The 17,369-nt window shown below is 41.1% G+C and overlaps 1 protein-coding gene across 9 annotated transcripts in view; it reads left to right on the top strand.

The window, feature by feature from the left end:
* PSD3 (pleckstrin and Sec7 domain containing 3) overlaps positions 1-17,369 on the top strand; it is a 495,595-nt gene that overhangs the window by 347,412 nt on the left and 130,814 nt on the right. For all 9 annotated transcript variants that reach the window (XM_027529597.1, XM_027529598.1, XM_027529599.1 and 6 more), the window contains one exon: positions 15,247-15,290. In XM_027529597.1, coding sequence (XP_027385398.1) covers positions 15,247-15,290 — 44 coding nt within the window. The remainder of the gene's footprint in view (positions 1-15,246; positions 15,291-17,369) is intronic.

Raw genomic sequence — 17,369 nt, forward strand, 5'->3', positions numbered from 1 at the left:
CTTGATTCCAGCTTGTGCTTCTTCCAGCATAGTTAGAGTATAAGAATTAAAGTAAAATCAGGAGATGGCTGTGAAGGCAATGAATTTGTAAATCATGGTACTTTAACAGATCAGAGTATAGTTACAGATGCTGAAGAATACTTTGGATATTAACCTAAACTCTTATGGAAGAAGACTATCATTACATTAACTCTCTGCAAGCTATCAGGCTTTAAGGATTACTACATTAAATCACACCTACATAATGTTTTTGAACATTAGTTTTTGTGGTTTTTTAACTTTTTATTTTGTTTTGGGATATAGCTGATTAAGAAACAATGCTGTGATACTTTCAGGTGAATAGTGAAGGGATTCAGCAGTAATCTAGGGGGAAGGGATAGTCAGGGGGTTTGGGACGGACATGTATGCACTGCTATGTTTTACATGGATACGCAACAAGGACCTCTAGTATAGCACATGGAATTCTACTCAATGTTATGTGGCAGCTTGGAGGGGAGGGAGTTTGAGGGAGAAAGAACATTAGTTTTTAATGCCCACATTGGTTTGAAGATGAGGGTCTTTTCAGAATATATAGTATAATCTTTCCATTTGGACTTCAATGAATTCTGCTTGTGATACAGGTCCTCTTCCCAGCAGGGTTTTGGTATAGTCACGGCAAGTTCATCTTGGGAAGGACACGAGTGTAAAGCAGGGAATAAAAACCTGGGCTCTGGAGGTAGCTAGGCCTCTGTGTGAGTTCCATCTTTACTGCTGGGACTCTTTCACTGTGGAGATTTGCCAGATTCAGCAAATAGAAAATATGAAATGCTCAATTAAACTTGAATTTCAGATAAGTAATAAGTAATGTTTAGTGTATGTGTGTGTGTATACACACACAGCTGCATACACACATATACACACACATATATATACACACATACATATATATACACACATATATACACACATATACACACACATATATACACACATACACACACACATATACACACATACACACACACACATATATATATACACACACACAGCTGCACACACATATATATACACACATATATATACACACACACATATATACACACACACACACACATATATATACACACACAGCTGCACACATATACACACATACATATATATACACACCCATATATACACACACACATATATATACACACACACATATACACACACACACATATATACACACACATATATATATACACACACACATACACACACACACACATATATACACACACACAGCTGCACACACATATACACACACATATATATACACACACACGTATATACACACACATACACACACACATATATATATACACACAGCTGCACACACATACACACACATACATATACACACACACATATGTATATGCATATATGCTGTATATGCTCAGATGTGTCTGACTCTGCGACTCCATGGACTCTAGTCCTCTAGGCTCCTCTGTCCGTGGGGTTTTCCAGACAAGAATACTGGAGTGGGTTGCACTTTCTCCTCCAGAGGATCTTCCCAACCCATGGATTGAACTTGCGTGTCCTGTGTCTCCTGCGTCTCCTGCATTGGCAGGTGGATTCTTTACCACTAGCGCCAGCTTGGATGTCTCATGCAAAGTCTGGGGACATACTTATGCTTGAAGAAAGTAAGTCCTTGTTTATCTGAAGTTCACATGTAACTGGCATCCTGCTGCTGGCAGCAATGTGGCTACTCCTAGAGCATTGATCTCGCTGAAATTGAGTAAATCAGGCGTTTCATAGGTTGTAGAGTGTTAAATAATAACATAAGTGCTCAGCATGTCGCAGCTCAATAAATGTCATCTGTCTGGATGGTGTCTTCTCGCTTGTCAGACACCCGGCCTGGCACGTTTGAAGTGGGACTGGCACTGCAAAGCGGTGTTCGCCGTCCAGACTGGAGTTCTCTTGGGAGGAGAGTCTTCTAGCCTGAGTGGTCAGAGGTGTGTACCCCTGTTGTTCTAGGTTTTGGAAAAAGAATTATATAACTGAGACTAGTTCCTCTGTCTTGAAGCGGAGACAGGAAATGAAAGCCTAGATTTTTCAGGGAAAAAAAGGTCAAGGACAAAATTTTAAAGGCTTTGGAATTATATTTTGGAAAAAATTTAAAAGACTTTACAACCTCCCACCTACTAACGCTGTCTTTACGCTGTCTGCCCGCGCTCCCCTCCCCCAGCCTCTGTAAAGTGGGAATAGTACCCTGGGTGGTAGTGAAGAGTACACAGTGTAATACAATGCACAGATCCCGGCACTTGCTAACTGCTCAGTGAACGTGGGTTTCTGGCATATCTGTCTGTGATATCAACTTGCCGATTTGATTCAAAGTAAGTGATCTCCCCAGGCCCCGTGTGTCCGGGGTGGGAAATGGAACCGATGGATTCTAGGTACTTACTCTGTGTTGTGTAAAGCTGAGTGGGACAGGCACCAGCTGCATGGAGCAACATCCCTCTCACTTATGTGTCGCTTTACAAAGTGCAGATGTTTTCATGCTGACGGTTTCATTTCATCCTCATGATTCTGTGAGGTAGATTGTTGCTATCTTATTTTCACAGATGAAGCAACCAAAGCCAACCAAGCACAGCTGATGGAAGGGGCTGGTTTGATGCACTGCCCTGGTTCTGGTCCATTGTTCCTTGCTCTGCGCTTAGCCTCCCATCATAATCACAGTGTCAGGGTCAGCACCACCGAGCTCTTGTCGTCTCAACACCGGTTCTTAAAACACATGCTGTGGTCAAGACAATCTATGAGGCCTTGCGGAGACTAAAGAGAGGGAGAGGCTTGATCACACATGCAAAGAGTACAAAATATAGTATCATCTAGGTTTTTCCTCTTCATGTATCAGAGCCTTGTTGTGGCGAACGGGCTTGTATAACGCAGTGAAGGTATGAGCCATGCCACGCAGGGCCACCCAAGGTGGACGGGTCATAGTGAAGAGTTCTAACAAAACGTGGTCCACTGGAGAAGGAAATGGCAACCCACTCCAGTATTCTTGCCTGGAGAATCCCATAACAGGATGAAAAGGCAGAAAGATACAACACCAGAAGAGGAGTCCTCGAGGTTGGAAGGTGTCCAGTATGCTACTGGGGAAGAACGGAGGGCACTTGCTAATAGCTCCAGTAAGAATGCCGCGGCTGGGCCAAAGCGGCAACAGGGCTCAGGTGTGGGTGTGTCTGGTGGTGGAAGTCAAGTCCGATGCTGTGAAGAACAGTGTTGCACAGGAACCTGAAATGTTAGGTCCATGAATCAAGGTAAGTTGGACGTGGTCAAACACAGGAGATGGCAAGATTGAACATCGACATCTAAGTGAACTAAAATGGACAGGAATGGGCGAATTTAATTCAGATGACCATCACACCTACTACTGTGGGCAAGAATGGAATAGCCCTCATAATCTGATGCTAAAGTTGAAGCTCCAATACTTTGGCCACCTGATGCTAACTCATCCGAAAGACCCTGAGGCTGGGAAAGATTGAGGGCAGGAGGAGAAGGGGCGACAGAGAATGAGATGGTTGGATGGCATCACCGACTCGATGGACATGAGTTTGAGCAAATTCTGGGAAATAATGGCAGACATAGGATCCTGGCATGCTGCAGTCCATGGGGTTGCAAAGAGTCAGACATGACTTAGCAACTGAACAACAACTAGGTTTTTAGTTGAAGAAGTAAAGCATCCGTGGTGTGGTAAACATTCAAATAGAACAGCAGCTTGTTCACTGAGAATTCTCTCTCCCGCCTTGTTCCCCCAGTTGTCTTCTACACAGGAAATCGCAGGCAGGGGTTTCTTCTGTATCTTTTCAGAAGCATTGTGAGAGCACATGCGTTTACATTTTTTGCACAAAGTGGGAGCATGGCAAACAGACTGCTTTGCACCTTTGTTCCTTTAACAATATATTCTAATACACCTCCCGTAATTTTAGCTTAAACGACTCAAATACTAATGGATAGCAGTCTATCTCTGGTGCCCCTGTTGAAACTGCCTCACCCAGTTTTTTATTTGTGCTTGAGGTATGTGAAAACGGGGCATCCTTCTCTCGCAGTTTAGGGAGACGATCTGAAGCACGCCCAGTGTGCATGCCGGCCCCCCAGGCCCAGTCACACCAGCCTCACCAGACCCCCCGGTCTCACTACAGCTCCCATTGCTCTCTTCAGTCCTTCCCCCCATTCAGTGCCTGGGGGACCTTTAAGTGCACGAATAGAGCAGGTCACCCTCCTGCTAAAATCCTCCAGTGGTTGTGCAGCACACACAGAAATGACCCTTGTTCTCTGGTTGAAAACCGTGTGTGACCTGACACCTCTTTGCCCACAGCACTACCCCCGCCCGGCCCCGGTGCCCTGGCCACGTGGGCATCCTTGGCCCCCAGACCCACCCGGCTCAGCGACACTGGAGCGCCCTCCCTGTCTTGCCCCAAGGCTGCTCTCTCTCTCAGTTTCCTTGCAGGGAGGCTTTTTTAGCTATCTCGTCTAAAGCTACTTTTTGAGTTACCTTATTTGTAATTACCTTATAATTATTCTGGCTCAGAGGTTAAAGCATCTGCCTGCAATGCAGGAGATCTGGGTTCGATCCCTGGGTCGGAAAGATCCCCTGGAGAAGGAAATGGCAACCCACTGCAGTATTCTTGCCTGGAGAATCCCATGGATGGAGGGGCCTGGTGGGCTACAATCCACAGGGTCGCAAAGAGTCGGACACGACTGACTGACTTCACTTTATAATTATCTGGTAACCTCCCAGAAAATGACAGAATCATTTTTTATCTTTTTGTTTTCTTATTCTTCTCTGTTTATACCCTCACTGAATCTACGTTTTATGCCCACATTGTTCACACTAGGCTTTCAGTACCCGTGTTAATATCTGATGACCTGACCACCTGACAGGTAGTAGAGACTCAGCTGACTTTGAATATATGACTGAATGAGTAAATAACTTTTTCTCTTTTTCAACATGTATGCTTCTTTAAAAAAAAAAAATCTTTGTTGCGTATCTATTTTATTTGTTTATTCAAAACTTTCTGACCATACCACAGGGCATGTGGGATCTTAGTTCCCAGTCAGGGATCAAATCTGAGCTCCCTGCATTAGAAGTGAATTCTTAACCACCAGACTGTCAGGAAGTCCCAAGTAAATAGTTTTAAGAGATTTATTTATGCAAGATCATTACCAGTGTTACAACTGTTAAGTTATATTTTACTATTCATGTGGCAAACAAGAACTGGTCTTCTAATAGTTATAAAAAGTACTGTTCTGTTTAAGTCCTTATAATACACTATATACAACAGTATTATAGAAAAAAATGAATCTTATCATTGTGTAGTAGTTATAACAATTACTTTCCACTGGCCTACCAAGCACTTGTTAGGATAAAATGTTTGTTGTGGTTACTGTACCCTGGAGCCCTACAATAAGTGCAGGTCAAGCAGGCATGCCCCTGGGCAGTTGACGACACAGATGACAGACACACGGCAGGTCAGAGGAGGTGGGAGGGCTGACCGTCAGCACAGGCGCGCCGCACATCTAAGTTTTTTCAGCTAAGAACGTAGGATCATAGATATCTTTCCTGGTGAAAACATCACTTTTAAATGAGCTGAATAACAAGTCCTGAGCTCATATAATTGAAAGTAAAAGGCTATGGCATACTGAGTGCAGCACTTTCACAGCATCATCTTTCAGGATTTGAAATAGCTCCACTGGAATTCCATCACCTCCACTAGCTTTGTTCGTAGTGATGCTTTCTAAGGCCCACTTGACTTCACATTCCAGGATGTCTGGCTCTAGGTCAGTGATCACACCATCGTGATTATCTGGGTCGTGAAGATCTTTTTTGTACAGTTCTTCTGTGTATTCTTGCCATCTCTTCTTAATATCTTCTGCTTCTGTTAGGTCCATACCATTTCTGTCCTTTATCGAGCCCATCTTTGCATGAAATGTTCCCTTGGTATCTCTAATTTTCTTGAAGAGATCTCTAGTTTTTCCCATTCTGTTGTTTTCCTCTATTTCTTTGCATTGATCACTGAGGAAGGCTTTCTTATCTCTTCTTGCTATTCTTTGGAACTCTGCATTCAGACGCTTATCTTTCCTTTTCTCCTTTGCTTTTCGCTTCTCTTCTTTTCACAGCTATTTGTAAGGCCTCCTCAGACAGCCATTTTGCTTTTTTGCATTTCTTTTCCATGGGGATGGTCTTAATCCCTGTCTCCTGTACAATGTCACGAACCTCCGTCCATAGTTCATCAGGCACTCTATCTATCAGATCTAGTCCCTTAAATCTATTTCTCACTTCCACTGCATAATCATATGGGATTTGATTTAGGTCATACCTGAATGGTCTAGTGGTTTTCCCTACTTTCTTCAATTTAAGTCTGAATTTGGCAATGCACTCAATATGCCAGCAAATTTGGAAAACTCAGCAGTGGCCACAGGACTGGAAAAGGTCAGTTTTCATTCCAATCCCAAAGAAAGGCAATGCCAAAGAATGCTCAAACTACTGCACAATTGCACTCATCTCACACGCTAATAAAGTAATGCTCAAAATTCTCCAAGCCAGGCTTCAGCAATATGTGAACTGTGAACTTCCTGATGTTCAAGCTGGTTTTAGAAAAGGCAGAGGAACCAGAGATCAAATTGCCAACATCCTCTGGATCATGGCAAAAGCAAGAGAGTTCCAGAAAAACATCTATTTCTGCTTTCTTGACTATGCCAAAGCCTTTGACTGTGTGGATCACAACAAACTGTGAAAAATTCTTCAAGAGATGGGAATACCAGACCACCTGACCTGCCTCTTGAGAAACCTATATACAGGTCAGGAAGCAACAGTTAGAACTGACATGGAACAACAGACTGGTTCCAAATAAGAAAAGGAGTACGTCAAGGCTGTATATTGTCACCCTGCTTATTTAACTTCTATGCAGAGTACATCATGAGAAACGCTGGGCTGGAAGAAGCACAAGCTGGAATCAAGATGCCGGAAGAAATATCAATAATGTCAGATATGCAGATGACACCACCCTTATGGCAGAAAGTGAAGAGGAACTAAAAAGCCTCTTGATGAAAGTGAAAGAGGACAGTGAAAAAGTTGGCTTAAAGCTCAGCATTCAGAAAACGAAGATCATGGCATCCGGTCCCATCACTTCATGGGAAATAGATGGGGAAACAGTGGAAACAGTGTCAGACTTTATTTCTGGGGGCTCCAAAATCACTGCAGATGGTGACTGCAGCCATGAAATTAAAAGACACTTACTCCTTGGAAGAAAAGTGATGAACAACCTAGATGGCGTATTGAAAAGCAGAGATATTACTTTGCCAACAAAGGTCCATCTAGTCAAGGCTATGGTTTTTCCAGTGGTCATGTATGGATGTGAGAGTTGGACTGTGAAGAAAGCTGAGCACCGAAGAATTGATGCTTTTGAACTGTGGTGTTGGAGAAGACTCTTGAGAGTCCCTTGGACTGCAAGGAGATCCAACCAGTCCATCCTAAAGGAGATCAGTCCTGGGTGTTCTTTGGAAGGAATGATGCTGAAGCTGAAACTCCAGTACTTTGGCCACCTCATGCGAAGAGTTGACTCATTGGAAAAGACCCTGATGCTGGGAGGGGTTGGGGGCAGGAGGAGAAGGGGATGACAGAGGATGAGACAGCTGGATGGCATTACCAACTCGATGGATGTGAGTCTGAGTGAACTCTGGGAGTTGGTGATGGACAAGGAGGCCTGGCGTGCTGCAATTCATGTGGTCGCAAAGAGTCAGACATGACTGAGCGACTGAACTGAACTGAACTGAAAGCATTACATGTATACTGCATATATTCTGTGCTGCAATATGTATGTATATGTCAGTGTTGCATTGTGATTGGGGCAAGTACAGGCACAGACTGGCTTCAGGCCCTCAGCTCTGCTGTGTGATCTTCGACAGGATTACTTAACCATTAAGAGAGTTAGGTGTGTCATTTCAAAGAGTAGGGATAATAATACCACATTAATACAGTTGCTGTGAGATTAAATGGAAGCAGCTCTCTTAGCTCGGTGCCTCACGAAACACAGCCTCATAGACAGCTGTATTATCATCATCACTGGGGCATCAGCACTGAGAAATGGCTTGAACATTATCACAGAGGTACAGAAAGATCTCCAAGTGAAGGATCACACACTCAAAGTGTCAGTTTCCAATCACAAACCAGGACATTTTGCTATTATCTGTTCTCTATCTAGGACTCCTATGTTCCTTCCCTGCAGTCTTCTAATAATTTCATTCCTATCCGAATTTCAGCCCCGACGTCCTGTTGGATAACACGGTTAGTCTGCCCACAGTGGGCTTCAGCCCCGATGACCTGTTGGATAACATGGTTAGTCTGCCCACAGTGGGCTTCAGCCCCGACGTCCTGTTGGATAACACACGGTTACTCTGCCCGCAGTGGGCTTCAGCCCCGATGACCTGTTGGATAACATGGTTAGTCTGCCCACAGTGGGCTTCAGCCCCGACGTCCTGTTGGATAACATGGTTAGTCTGCCCACAGTGGGCTTCAGCCCCGACGTCCTGTTGGATAACACAGTTACTCTGCCTGCAGTGGGCTTCAGCCCCGACGTCCTGTTGGATAACACGGTTAGTCTGCCCACAGTGGGCTTCAGCCCCGACGTCCTGTTGGATAACACACGTTTACTCTCGCCCATGGTGAGGTGTTGTTGTTGTTGCTCTTTTTGTTGTCACACTTGAAAGTTCGTGAGCCTTGTATAATTTATACTTCTAGCTACTTCTGAAAAACAACCAGAGCCAGCCACGGTGAACCCACATGCCTACCTGGGTAAAGCCGGGCTATAGCTAGGGGTCCCCTGCCCCTTGGGGTGTCTCTCCCTGGCTCCTGCACTCGTCCATGTGACCTGCTTACTGATGAGGCTTAGTCAGGTTTTGATATTGGACCAGCGTTTAGACTTGATATTCAAATTAACTCATTAGGATATATTCACAGGTTTTTTTGTTAAATTGAGGTGTGACTGACATATAATATTACATTAGTTTCAGAACTATAATGATTTGGTCTTTACATGCATCGTGAAATGATCCCTGTTATAACTCTAGTTAAAAACCCATCACCTTAGTCTATAAAATATTTTTTTTCTTGCAATGAGGACTTTTAAAATCTACTCTGTTAGCAAGCTTTCGAATATGCAATACAGTATCATTAACTCTAGTCACCATGTGGCACATACCTCCCCATGACATTTATGTTAGGGCTGGAAGGTTGTACCTTTCAGCCCCCTTTGCTCATTTCTCCCAGTCCCCAGTCCCTACGCACCCTTTGGCCAATCCTACTTATCTTTTTTCTGTAAGAACTTGCGGTTTTGTGTGGTTTTGTTTTGTTTCAGTTTCCATGATATGGTATCACATGGTATTCATCCTTCTGATTCATTTCACTTAGAATAATATGCAGAAAGTTCATCCATCTTGTTGCACATGGTGAGATTTCATTTTTTATGGGTGAATTATTTTCTGGTGTGTGCGTGTGTGTATGGTTTTCCAGGTGACTCAGTGGTAAAGAATCCATCTGCCATCACAGGAGACACAGGAGAAATGGGTTCAATCCCTGTTGGAAATGGCAACTCACTCCAGTATTCTTGGCTGGAAAATTCCATGGACAGAGGAGCCTGGCAGACTACAGTCCATGGGGTCATAAAGAGTCAGACATGGCTGACCACACACGTGTGCACATGCGCACGTGCGTGCACACACACACACACACACACATAGGGAGAGAGAGAGAGTAGTTTTTATCCATTCATGGGCATATGCATTGTTTCTGTGTCTTCAATATTATAAATATTATAAATAATGCTGCAGTACACATAGGGGTCCATGCGTCTTTTCAATATACGTTATAATTAGTGTTTTTGTTTCCTTCAATAAATACCCAGACATGGAATTGCAGGATCATCTGAGAGTTCTAGTTTTAATTTTTCTCAGGAACTCCATACTGTTTTCCATAGTGGCTGCGTCAGTTAGCATTCCCACCAGCAGGGCCCAAGGGTTCCCTTTCTCCACATCTCTGCCACCACTTGTTATTTCTTTTCTTTTGATAATAGCCATTCTGACAGGTCTCAAGTGATGTCTCACTCTGGTTCTGATTTACATTTCCTTGAAGATTAGTGATACTGAGTATATTTTCATTTTTTTAGATTTTCGTTTGCCTGTTGGTCATCTCTGTGTCCTCTTTGAAAAAAAAAAGTCTATTCGGATTCCCTGCCCATATTTTAATTGAATTCTTTGTTTCTTTGTGATTGAGTTGTGTGAATTCACGGTATATTTTAGATACTGACTCCTCACTGGACATATGGTTGGCAGGTATTTTCTCCCATTCGGTGCATTGCTTTTTCATTTTGATGATTTCCTTTTCTGTGCAGAAGCTTTTTGGTTTCAGCAATCTCACTGATTTGCTTTTGCTTTTGTTGCCTTTACTTTTAGTGTCAAATCTAAAAAATCATCACCAAGACCAACATCAAGGAGTTACTGCCTATGTTTTCTTCTAGGAGTGTTATGGTTTTAGGTCTTACATTCAGATCTTTAATCCACTTGGAGTTAAATGTTGCGTCTGGTGTAAATCATTGTCCAGGTCCATTCTTCTGCATGTGGCTGTTCAGTTGTCCTTACACCATTTATTGAAGAGACTGTCCTTGCCCCGCTGTATAGTCAAGGCTCCTTTGTCACAAGTCGGTTGGCCGTACGTGTGTGGGCTTACTCTGGCTCTCTGTCCTGTTCCATTGATCAGGATGTCTGTTTTTGTGTCACTGTCATACGGTTTTAATTACTACAGCTTTGTAATATACTTTGAAATCAGGGAGCGTAATGCCTCTGGCTTTTTTGTCCTTTCTCAAAATTGCTTTTGCTACTTGGGGTCTTCTGCAGTTCCACACAAAGTCGAGGATTGTTTATTCTATTTCTGTGAAAAATGCCACTGGAATTTTGATAGGTAGTACATTGAATCTGTAGGTTGCTTTGGGTTTTATATCACACTTTAATGATATTCATTCTTCTAATCCACGAATATAGAAAGTCTTTCAGTTTATTTGGTCATCTTCCATTCTTTTCATGAGTTTCTTATAATACAGGTTTTTCACTTCCTTCATTAAATGTATTGCTAGACATTTTATTCTTAAAGACGACGTTATAAATGTCATGCTTTCTTCATTTTTCTTTCTGATAGTTCATTATTAGTGTTTATAAATGAACAGATTTTTGTATATTGATTTTATATCCTGCAACTTAATTGAATTTTTAAGCTAGTTTTAAAAATTTAACTAGTTTTTTTTTTTTTTGTAGAGTCTAAGGTTTTCTATATATAATATCATGTTATCTCCAAGTAGTGACAGTTTTACATCTTTTCCAGTTTAAATTCCTGTTATTTCCTTCTCTTGGCTAATTTCTCTGGCCAGGAATTCCAATATGATGTTGAATAAAAACAGTAAGAGTGGACATCCTTGTTTTGTTCCTGATATTAGAACAAAAGCTTTCAGTTTTCTAATGTAAATTGTTGCAACCACTATGGGTATTAGCTGTGGGATTGTCATATATGGCTGTTTTTTGTTGAGGGATATGTTTACAGTATTAACAGGGGGAAATTATTTCTACTGAAATTTTTGCTCACCAGGGAGTTTATTACAAGTAATAAATCATTATGTTGTATATTTGAACCTAATGTTGTATGTCAGTTATGTTGTTGTTCAATCACTGTCATTTCCGACTCTGTGACCCCATGGACTGTAGCACACCCAACTCCTCTCTTCTCCATTATCTCCCAGAGTTTGCTCAGATTCGTGTCTGTTGAGATGGTGATGCTATCTGACCATCTCATCCTCTGCTGCCCCCTTATCCTTTTGCCTTCAATCTTCCCCAGCATCAAGGTCTTTTCCAGTGAGTCGGCTCTTCGCATCAGTTGGCCAAAGTATCAGAGCTTCAACTTCAGCATCAGTCCTTCCAATGAATATTCAGGACTGACTTCCTTTAGGATGGACTGATTTTATCTCCTTGCAGTCCAGCAGACTCTCAAATGTCTTCTCGAACACCACAATTCGAAAGCATCAATTCTTTGGCACTCAGCTTTCCCTATGGTCCATCTCTCACATCTGTACATGACTACTGGAAAAACCATAGCTTTGACTATACAGACCTTTGTCAGCAGAGTGATGTCTCTGCTTTTTAATATGCTTTCTAGGTTTGGCAATTATGCCTTGATTTTAAAAAATGGAACATAGTGGCTGTTTTGTATTTAAATGCATTTATACTTTGAATAATGTTATTCAACCTTACATAAGACACAGCAGCCATATATATAATTGAAACACTTTGCTGTACACATGAAAATAACACAATATTGTACACTAACTATATTCCAAGATAAAATAAAAGTTAAATTTAAGAAAATAAAAAGACACAGCAGACAGTCAAGTGGAAGGTAATCTTAAGGCGTAGAAAAGACATTTTAGGAGGAATGTGCTCTGTGTAAATACTCATGACACCTTATTGACCAATTCTACCCTCATAATGAATGAAATGAAAAAATACATGTGTATGTGTGTGTATATATATGTATGTACGTAAGGGTTTGGAGGATTGTGTCGCATAAATGATAATTAGAAGTTGCATCTTCATTCGCTCTCAGGTTTGGTTTAGTACACCTCCAGAGCTGCTCATCAAATCTTGTGGGAGGTGTGCATGTTTAGAATTATCTTTGGCTGCATTCCCCCTGCTTTGGTGATAATAAAGTTTGATCAGGGTATGTGAGTGTTGGATGCATTTTCAAAACAGATTTTCCTTTAGTAATCATTTGTTGTAAAGCATTAAAAAGATTCAGGAAAATCCCTTTGTAAATTTGTCATTGAAAAGGATAAGGATTAGATTTGTTGCAATATATATATATATATATATACACATACATACATACACACACATATTCACATACAAAGAGGACTTTGGCTTCTTGTATAACAGGTTTGTTGAATTTTACAAGATCCTCTATAATAAATTTTTGTTGTGTGATGTACAGCTGACAGAGTAACAAGAATATTTCAATTTGAAACTGAGTTATCTCTTCAAGCAAAATATTCTCAAGAGCAAAACACTTGAAAAAGTTGATCTAGAGCAGAATTGAATTTATTTGACATTTTCTAGTTGCCTAGATATCATTTTCTACCTTTATGAATAGTTTTTTATCTTTAACAATTGTTAAATTTCTCTGGTTAGTATTGTGTGTGTTAGTATATAAAGAACCATTAATGATCTGTCTCTTCTCAAAAACCCACTATTGTGGGTTCAAGGCGGCTCTTACAAGTAGTAGAATCCACTTAAAAACACTTACAGCAAGAGTCTCCTGAGGCTGGAGCCAGACATTGACCCTGAACTTCTGTACGTGCAGCCTCAAGAGACATTAACTATATAATAGGTTGTCCTACTTCTTCAGTAAATTTGAGTTCTTCGAAAAGAGCATTCAATTTACAATACAGTCTCCGTATCTTGATTTACCCCTTATTTTCTTTTGCTGTTTTACCATTTCTATATTTGATGACATGATAATTTCTGTATTTGATGTCCTGATAATGATGAAATGTGTCCTACATTTTATTAGCTACCCAGTAGTTAAACTGACTACTATAGCCACACTGAAGAAATCCCGTGGAGTCCATCAAGACGTGGCTAAAGATGCATGTATTGCGTCTTAAGTAACATAAAATCTGTAACCAAGCATCTATGTCCTCAATTGCAGCGAGTTTTGCTAGAAAGGGGCTTTACTACCTGTGTGCAGTCTTTCTGATTACACACACGTAGACTGCCTCTCCCACTTAGGCCAGACGTGTTAAAGGCAGAAAATGGTCCACAAGGCAGTTCTGCTCTGCTCTGCTACCCGGGGAGCATTCTGACCCTGCCATTTCCTCATTTGGAAGATGAGTTGTTTGATAGCCTCTCATCCTGCTTTTCCCATCTTAAAGTAGATGAGATGAGTCTAATAAATCCAAATCTCTCTTAAAAAAAAATGCTCCGACTCCTTCATACTGTTGTTTGCACACAGTCACCCTTTCTTCAGTGCAGTTTGCAGTTTTGGTTTTATGTCTTAGAGATGCTCTTGTGTTTTCTTATGTTATAAACATCTTACTCAAAATTAAGAAGCTAGAGGTGTGAGGCAGTTTTTTCTTAGGTTAGTTGTCTTAGTGGAACAACTTGATTACAAAAAGTTTAATGTGTTGATACCAGAGCTGGGAGCCTGGTGAGGCGGTCTCATATGCTGTCTTGTCTATGACATTGTTATTGTCAAGGCTCTAAGAGAACTTTCTGTCTCTCCCTCCACCACCTCACACACATCAGAGTAACACTCACTAACTGTAAGGCAGAATTATGAGGTGAGACCAATACAAGCTGCCTAAGTCATCGATGTAAAAACTCTGAAATTACTCTGAGATAGTTTCCCATAATTGGGCTTCAGTCTCACTTCCTTTTCTCTTGTTCATTAAGTTGTTATGAAAACTGTTACACCTAGTCCATTAGTGAAAAGGTATGAATTGCATCTTAAGTAACGTAAAATCTGTAACCAAGCATTCCAAAGGCAGTTTGGAAGTTGCAGTTTCCAAAATAATGAAGCTCTATGACCATATTTTGAATAAGAAAAACAGACGACGTGATGTAATTTTAGTTCATCCTATGTTTTACTGTGGTGGAACGTAGCCCGGTGTTGTGTGTCGTAGTTATCTAATGAGGTGGATGAAACTGGAGCCTATTATACAGAGTGAAGTAAGCCAGAAAGAAAAACACCAATACAGTATACTAACGCATATATATGGAATTTAGAAAGATGGTAACGACAACCCTGCATGCGAGACAGCAAAAGAGACACAGATGTATAGAACAGTCTTTTGGACTCTGTGGGAGAGGGAGGAGGGGGATGATTTGGTAGAATGGCATTAAAACATGTATAATATCACATAAAAAATAATAAATGTTAATAGAATAAAAAAAAAAAAAGAAAGACGTGTTCTGCTTCATGGGACGTCTCTGTATCTCTGACTGCTGCCTGCCCTGTGTCGTTAGCTCACCTGTGTCTTCCTCGTTTCTGCAGCACCAACAGGATGACCTGTGAGGGTCCTGGGAGCCGCTGGCTGACTCAGTCAAGCCTTTTGGCTTTTGTCATTTGCTGAATTACAAATGTAGAACAGGATAAAGAGAGTAATTCCATCTTGTTTTCTCTCCTTCCAGGCTCTGTACAACTCAATCAAGAATGAGAAGCTCGAATGGGCAGTGTGAGTATGCTGCATGTCAGCCTGTTAGTGAATGGACTGTGTGCTTTTTTCTTAATGTTTTTCTTTGTGCCTCATCAGTGATTCTGGAGAAGGATTAATTGCACAGCCAGTTCTCATTTTACACCACCAGTGTCTTATCCTCTCTGTATAAGACACATAAACCCTGAGTATTCCATGTCTTTTTCTTGGTACCAGCATGCTCCTATTCTTATTTTAAACTGTTTGCTATGCCTATGTACATTAATTATCTTTTTATTTTTAAAAAATGGCATTCAGAAAGAAAATACGAGTAAAGTAGGTAAAAAATTCCAAAATCTTTCCAAAATCTAATACACATGATGTGGCTACCATACACTTATTCTAACTATCTCCTTCTTATCATTATAGATAAAGATTTTCTAATCCTATTTCCTATGACACTAATTATACCAGGATATTGATAGATAAGCTTTGAGGAGTCTGGTACTTGTATGTAATGAAGTCCACAGAAAGAATAGCAACAGCAATGCAAGAAGTAGCATTTCCTGAAAGATTTTGCACAATTGTGAAAGTTCAGACAATAGTTACAGGGAAGGTGCTGCTGCAGAATTTGTAGGATAATATTCACTTGCAGAGGAGGAACCTTGGTGCTCTCTTATTTTATTTTTATTGACGTATGCTTGATGTCCAATATTATATAAATTACAGGTATTCAACATAGTGATTCACAAGTTTTAAAGGGTATATTGCATTCATAGTTATTAAGTTCTGGCCGTATTCCCCATGAGCACAATATGTCCATGCAGCTTACTTTGCACCTAGTAGTTTGTGCCTCCTGATCTCCTCCCCGTGTATTGTCCCTCCCGCCTTCCCTCCCCCACTGGTTTGTTTTCTGCATCTGTGAATCTGCTTCCTTCTTGCTGTAGTCAGTGGTTTGCTGTATTTTTTAGACTCCACATTGGAGTGGTATCACACAGTCTTTGCCTTCCCTGCCCCGCTGGTTTGTTTTCTGCATCTGTGAATCTGCTTCCTTCTTGCTGTAGTCAGTGGTTTGCTATATTTTTTAGACTCCACATTGGAGTGGTGTCACACAGTCTTTGCCTTCCCTCCCCCACTGGTTTGTTTTCTGCATCTGTGAATCTGCTTCCTTCTTGCTGTAGTCAGTGGTTGGCTGTATTTTTAGACTCCACATTGGAGTGGTGTCACACAGTCTTTGCCTTCCCTGCCCCACTGGTTTGTTTCTGCATCTGTGAATCTGCTTCCTTCTTGCTGTAGTCAGTGGTTTGCTGTATTTTTTAGACTCCACATTGGAGTGGTGTCACACAGTCTTTGTCTTCGTCTCTCTGACTTGTCACTTAGCATTCTGCCCTCGCGGTCCATCCATGTCGCTGCAAATGGAAAATGTCATTCTGTATGTGGCTGAGTAGCGTTCCATTGTGTGTATACATCACATCTTCTTTATCCATTCATTGGTTGATAGACACTTAGGTGTCTTCCACATCTTGGAAGTTGTAAAATAATGCTGCTAGAAACATTGGAGTGCATATATCTTTTTGGATTAGTGCTTTCTTCCCAGATATTTACCCAGCAGTGGGATTGCTGAATCATATGGATGTTCTTTAGTTTCTTGGGAAATCTCCATACTGTTCTCACAGTGGCAGCTCCAGTTTATATTCCCACCAACAGTGTCTGAGGGTTCCCTTTTCTCCACATCCTCACCAGCATTTGTTATTTGTGTTCTTTTTGATAACAACCGTTCTCACAGCTGTGAAGTGATATCTCATCGTGACTTTGATTTGCATTTCCCATATGATTAGTGATGTTAACCATTGTTTCATGTGCCTCTTGGCCATCTGCATATTCTCTTTGGAAAAATGTCTATTCGGGTCTTCTGTCCATTTTTTTATCATTTGCAAATATTTTCTCCCATTCAGTAGGTTGTCTTTGTGTTTTCTCAGTGGTTTGTTTTGCTATGCAAAACCTTTTAAGTTTAAAGGCTTCACTTGTTTATTTTTGCTTTTATTTCTTTAACCTTAGGAGATGGATACAAAAAAAAAATATTGCTATGGTTTATGTCAAAGAATGTTCTGCCTATGTTTT

This window comes from Bos indicus x Bos taurus, chromosome 27, assembly GCF_003369695.1.
Source record: "Bos indicus x Bos taurus breed Angus x Brahman F1 hybrid chromosome 27, Bos_hybrid_MaternalHap_v2.0, whole genome shotgun sequence".
Taxonomy (NCBI): Eukaryota; Metazoa; Chordata; class Mammalia; order Artiodactyla; family Bovidae; genus Bos; species Bos indicus x Bos taurus.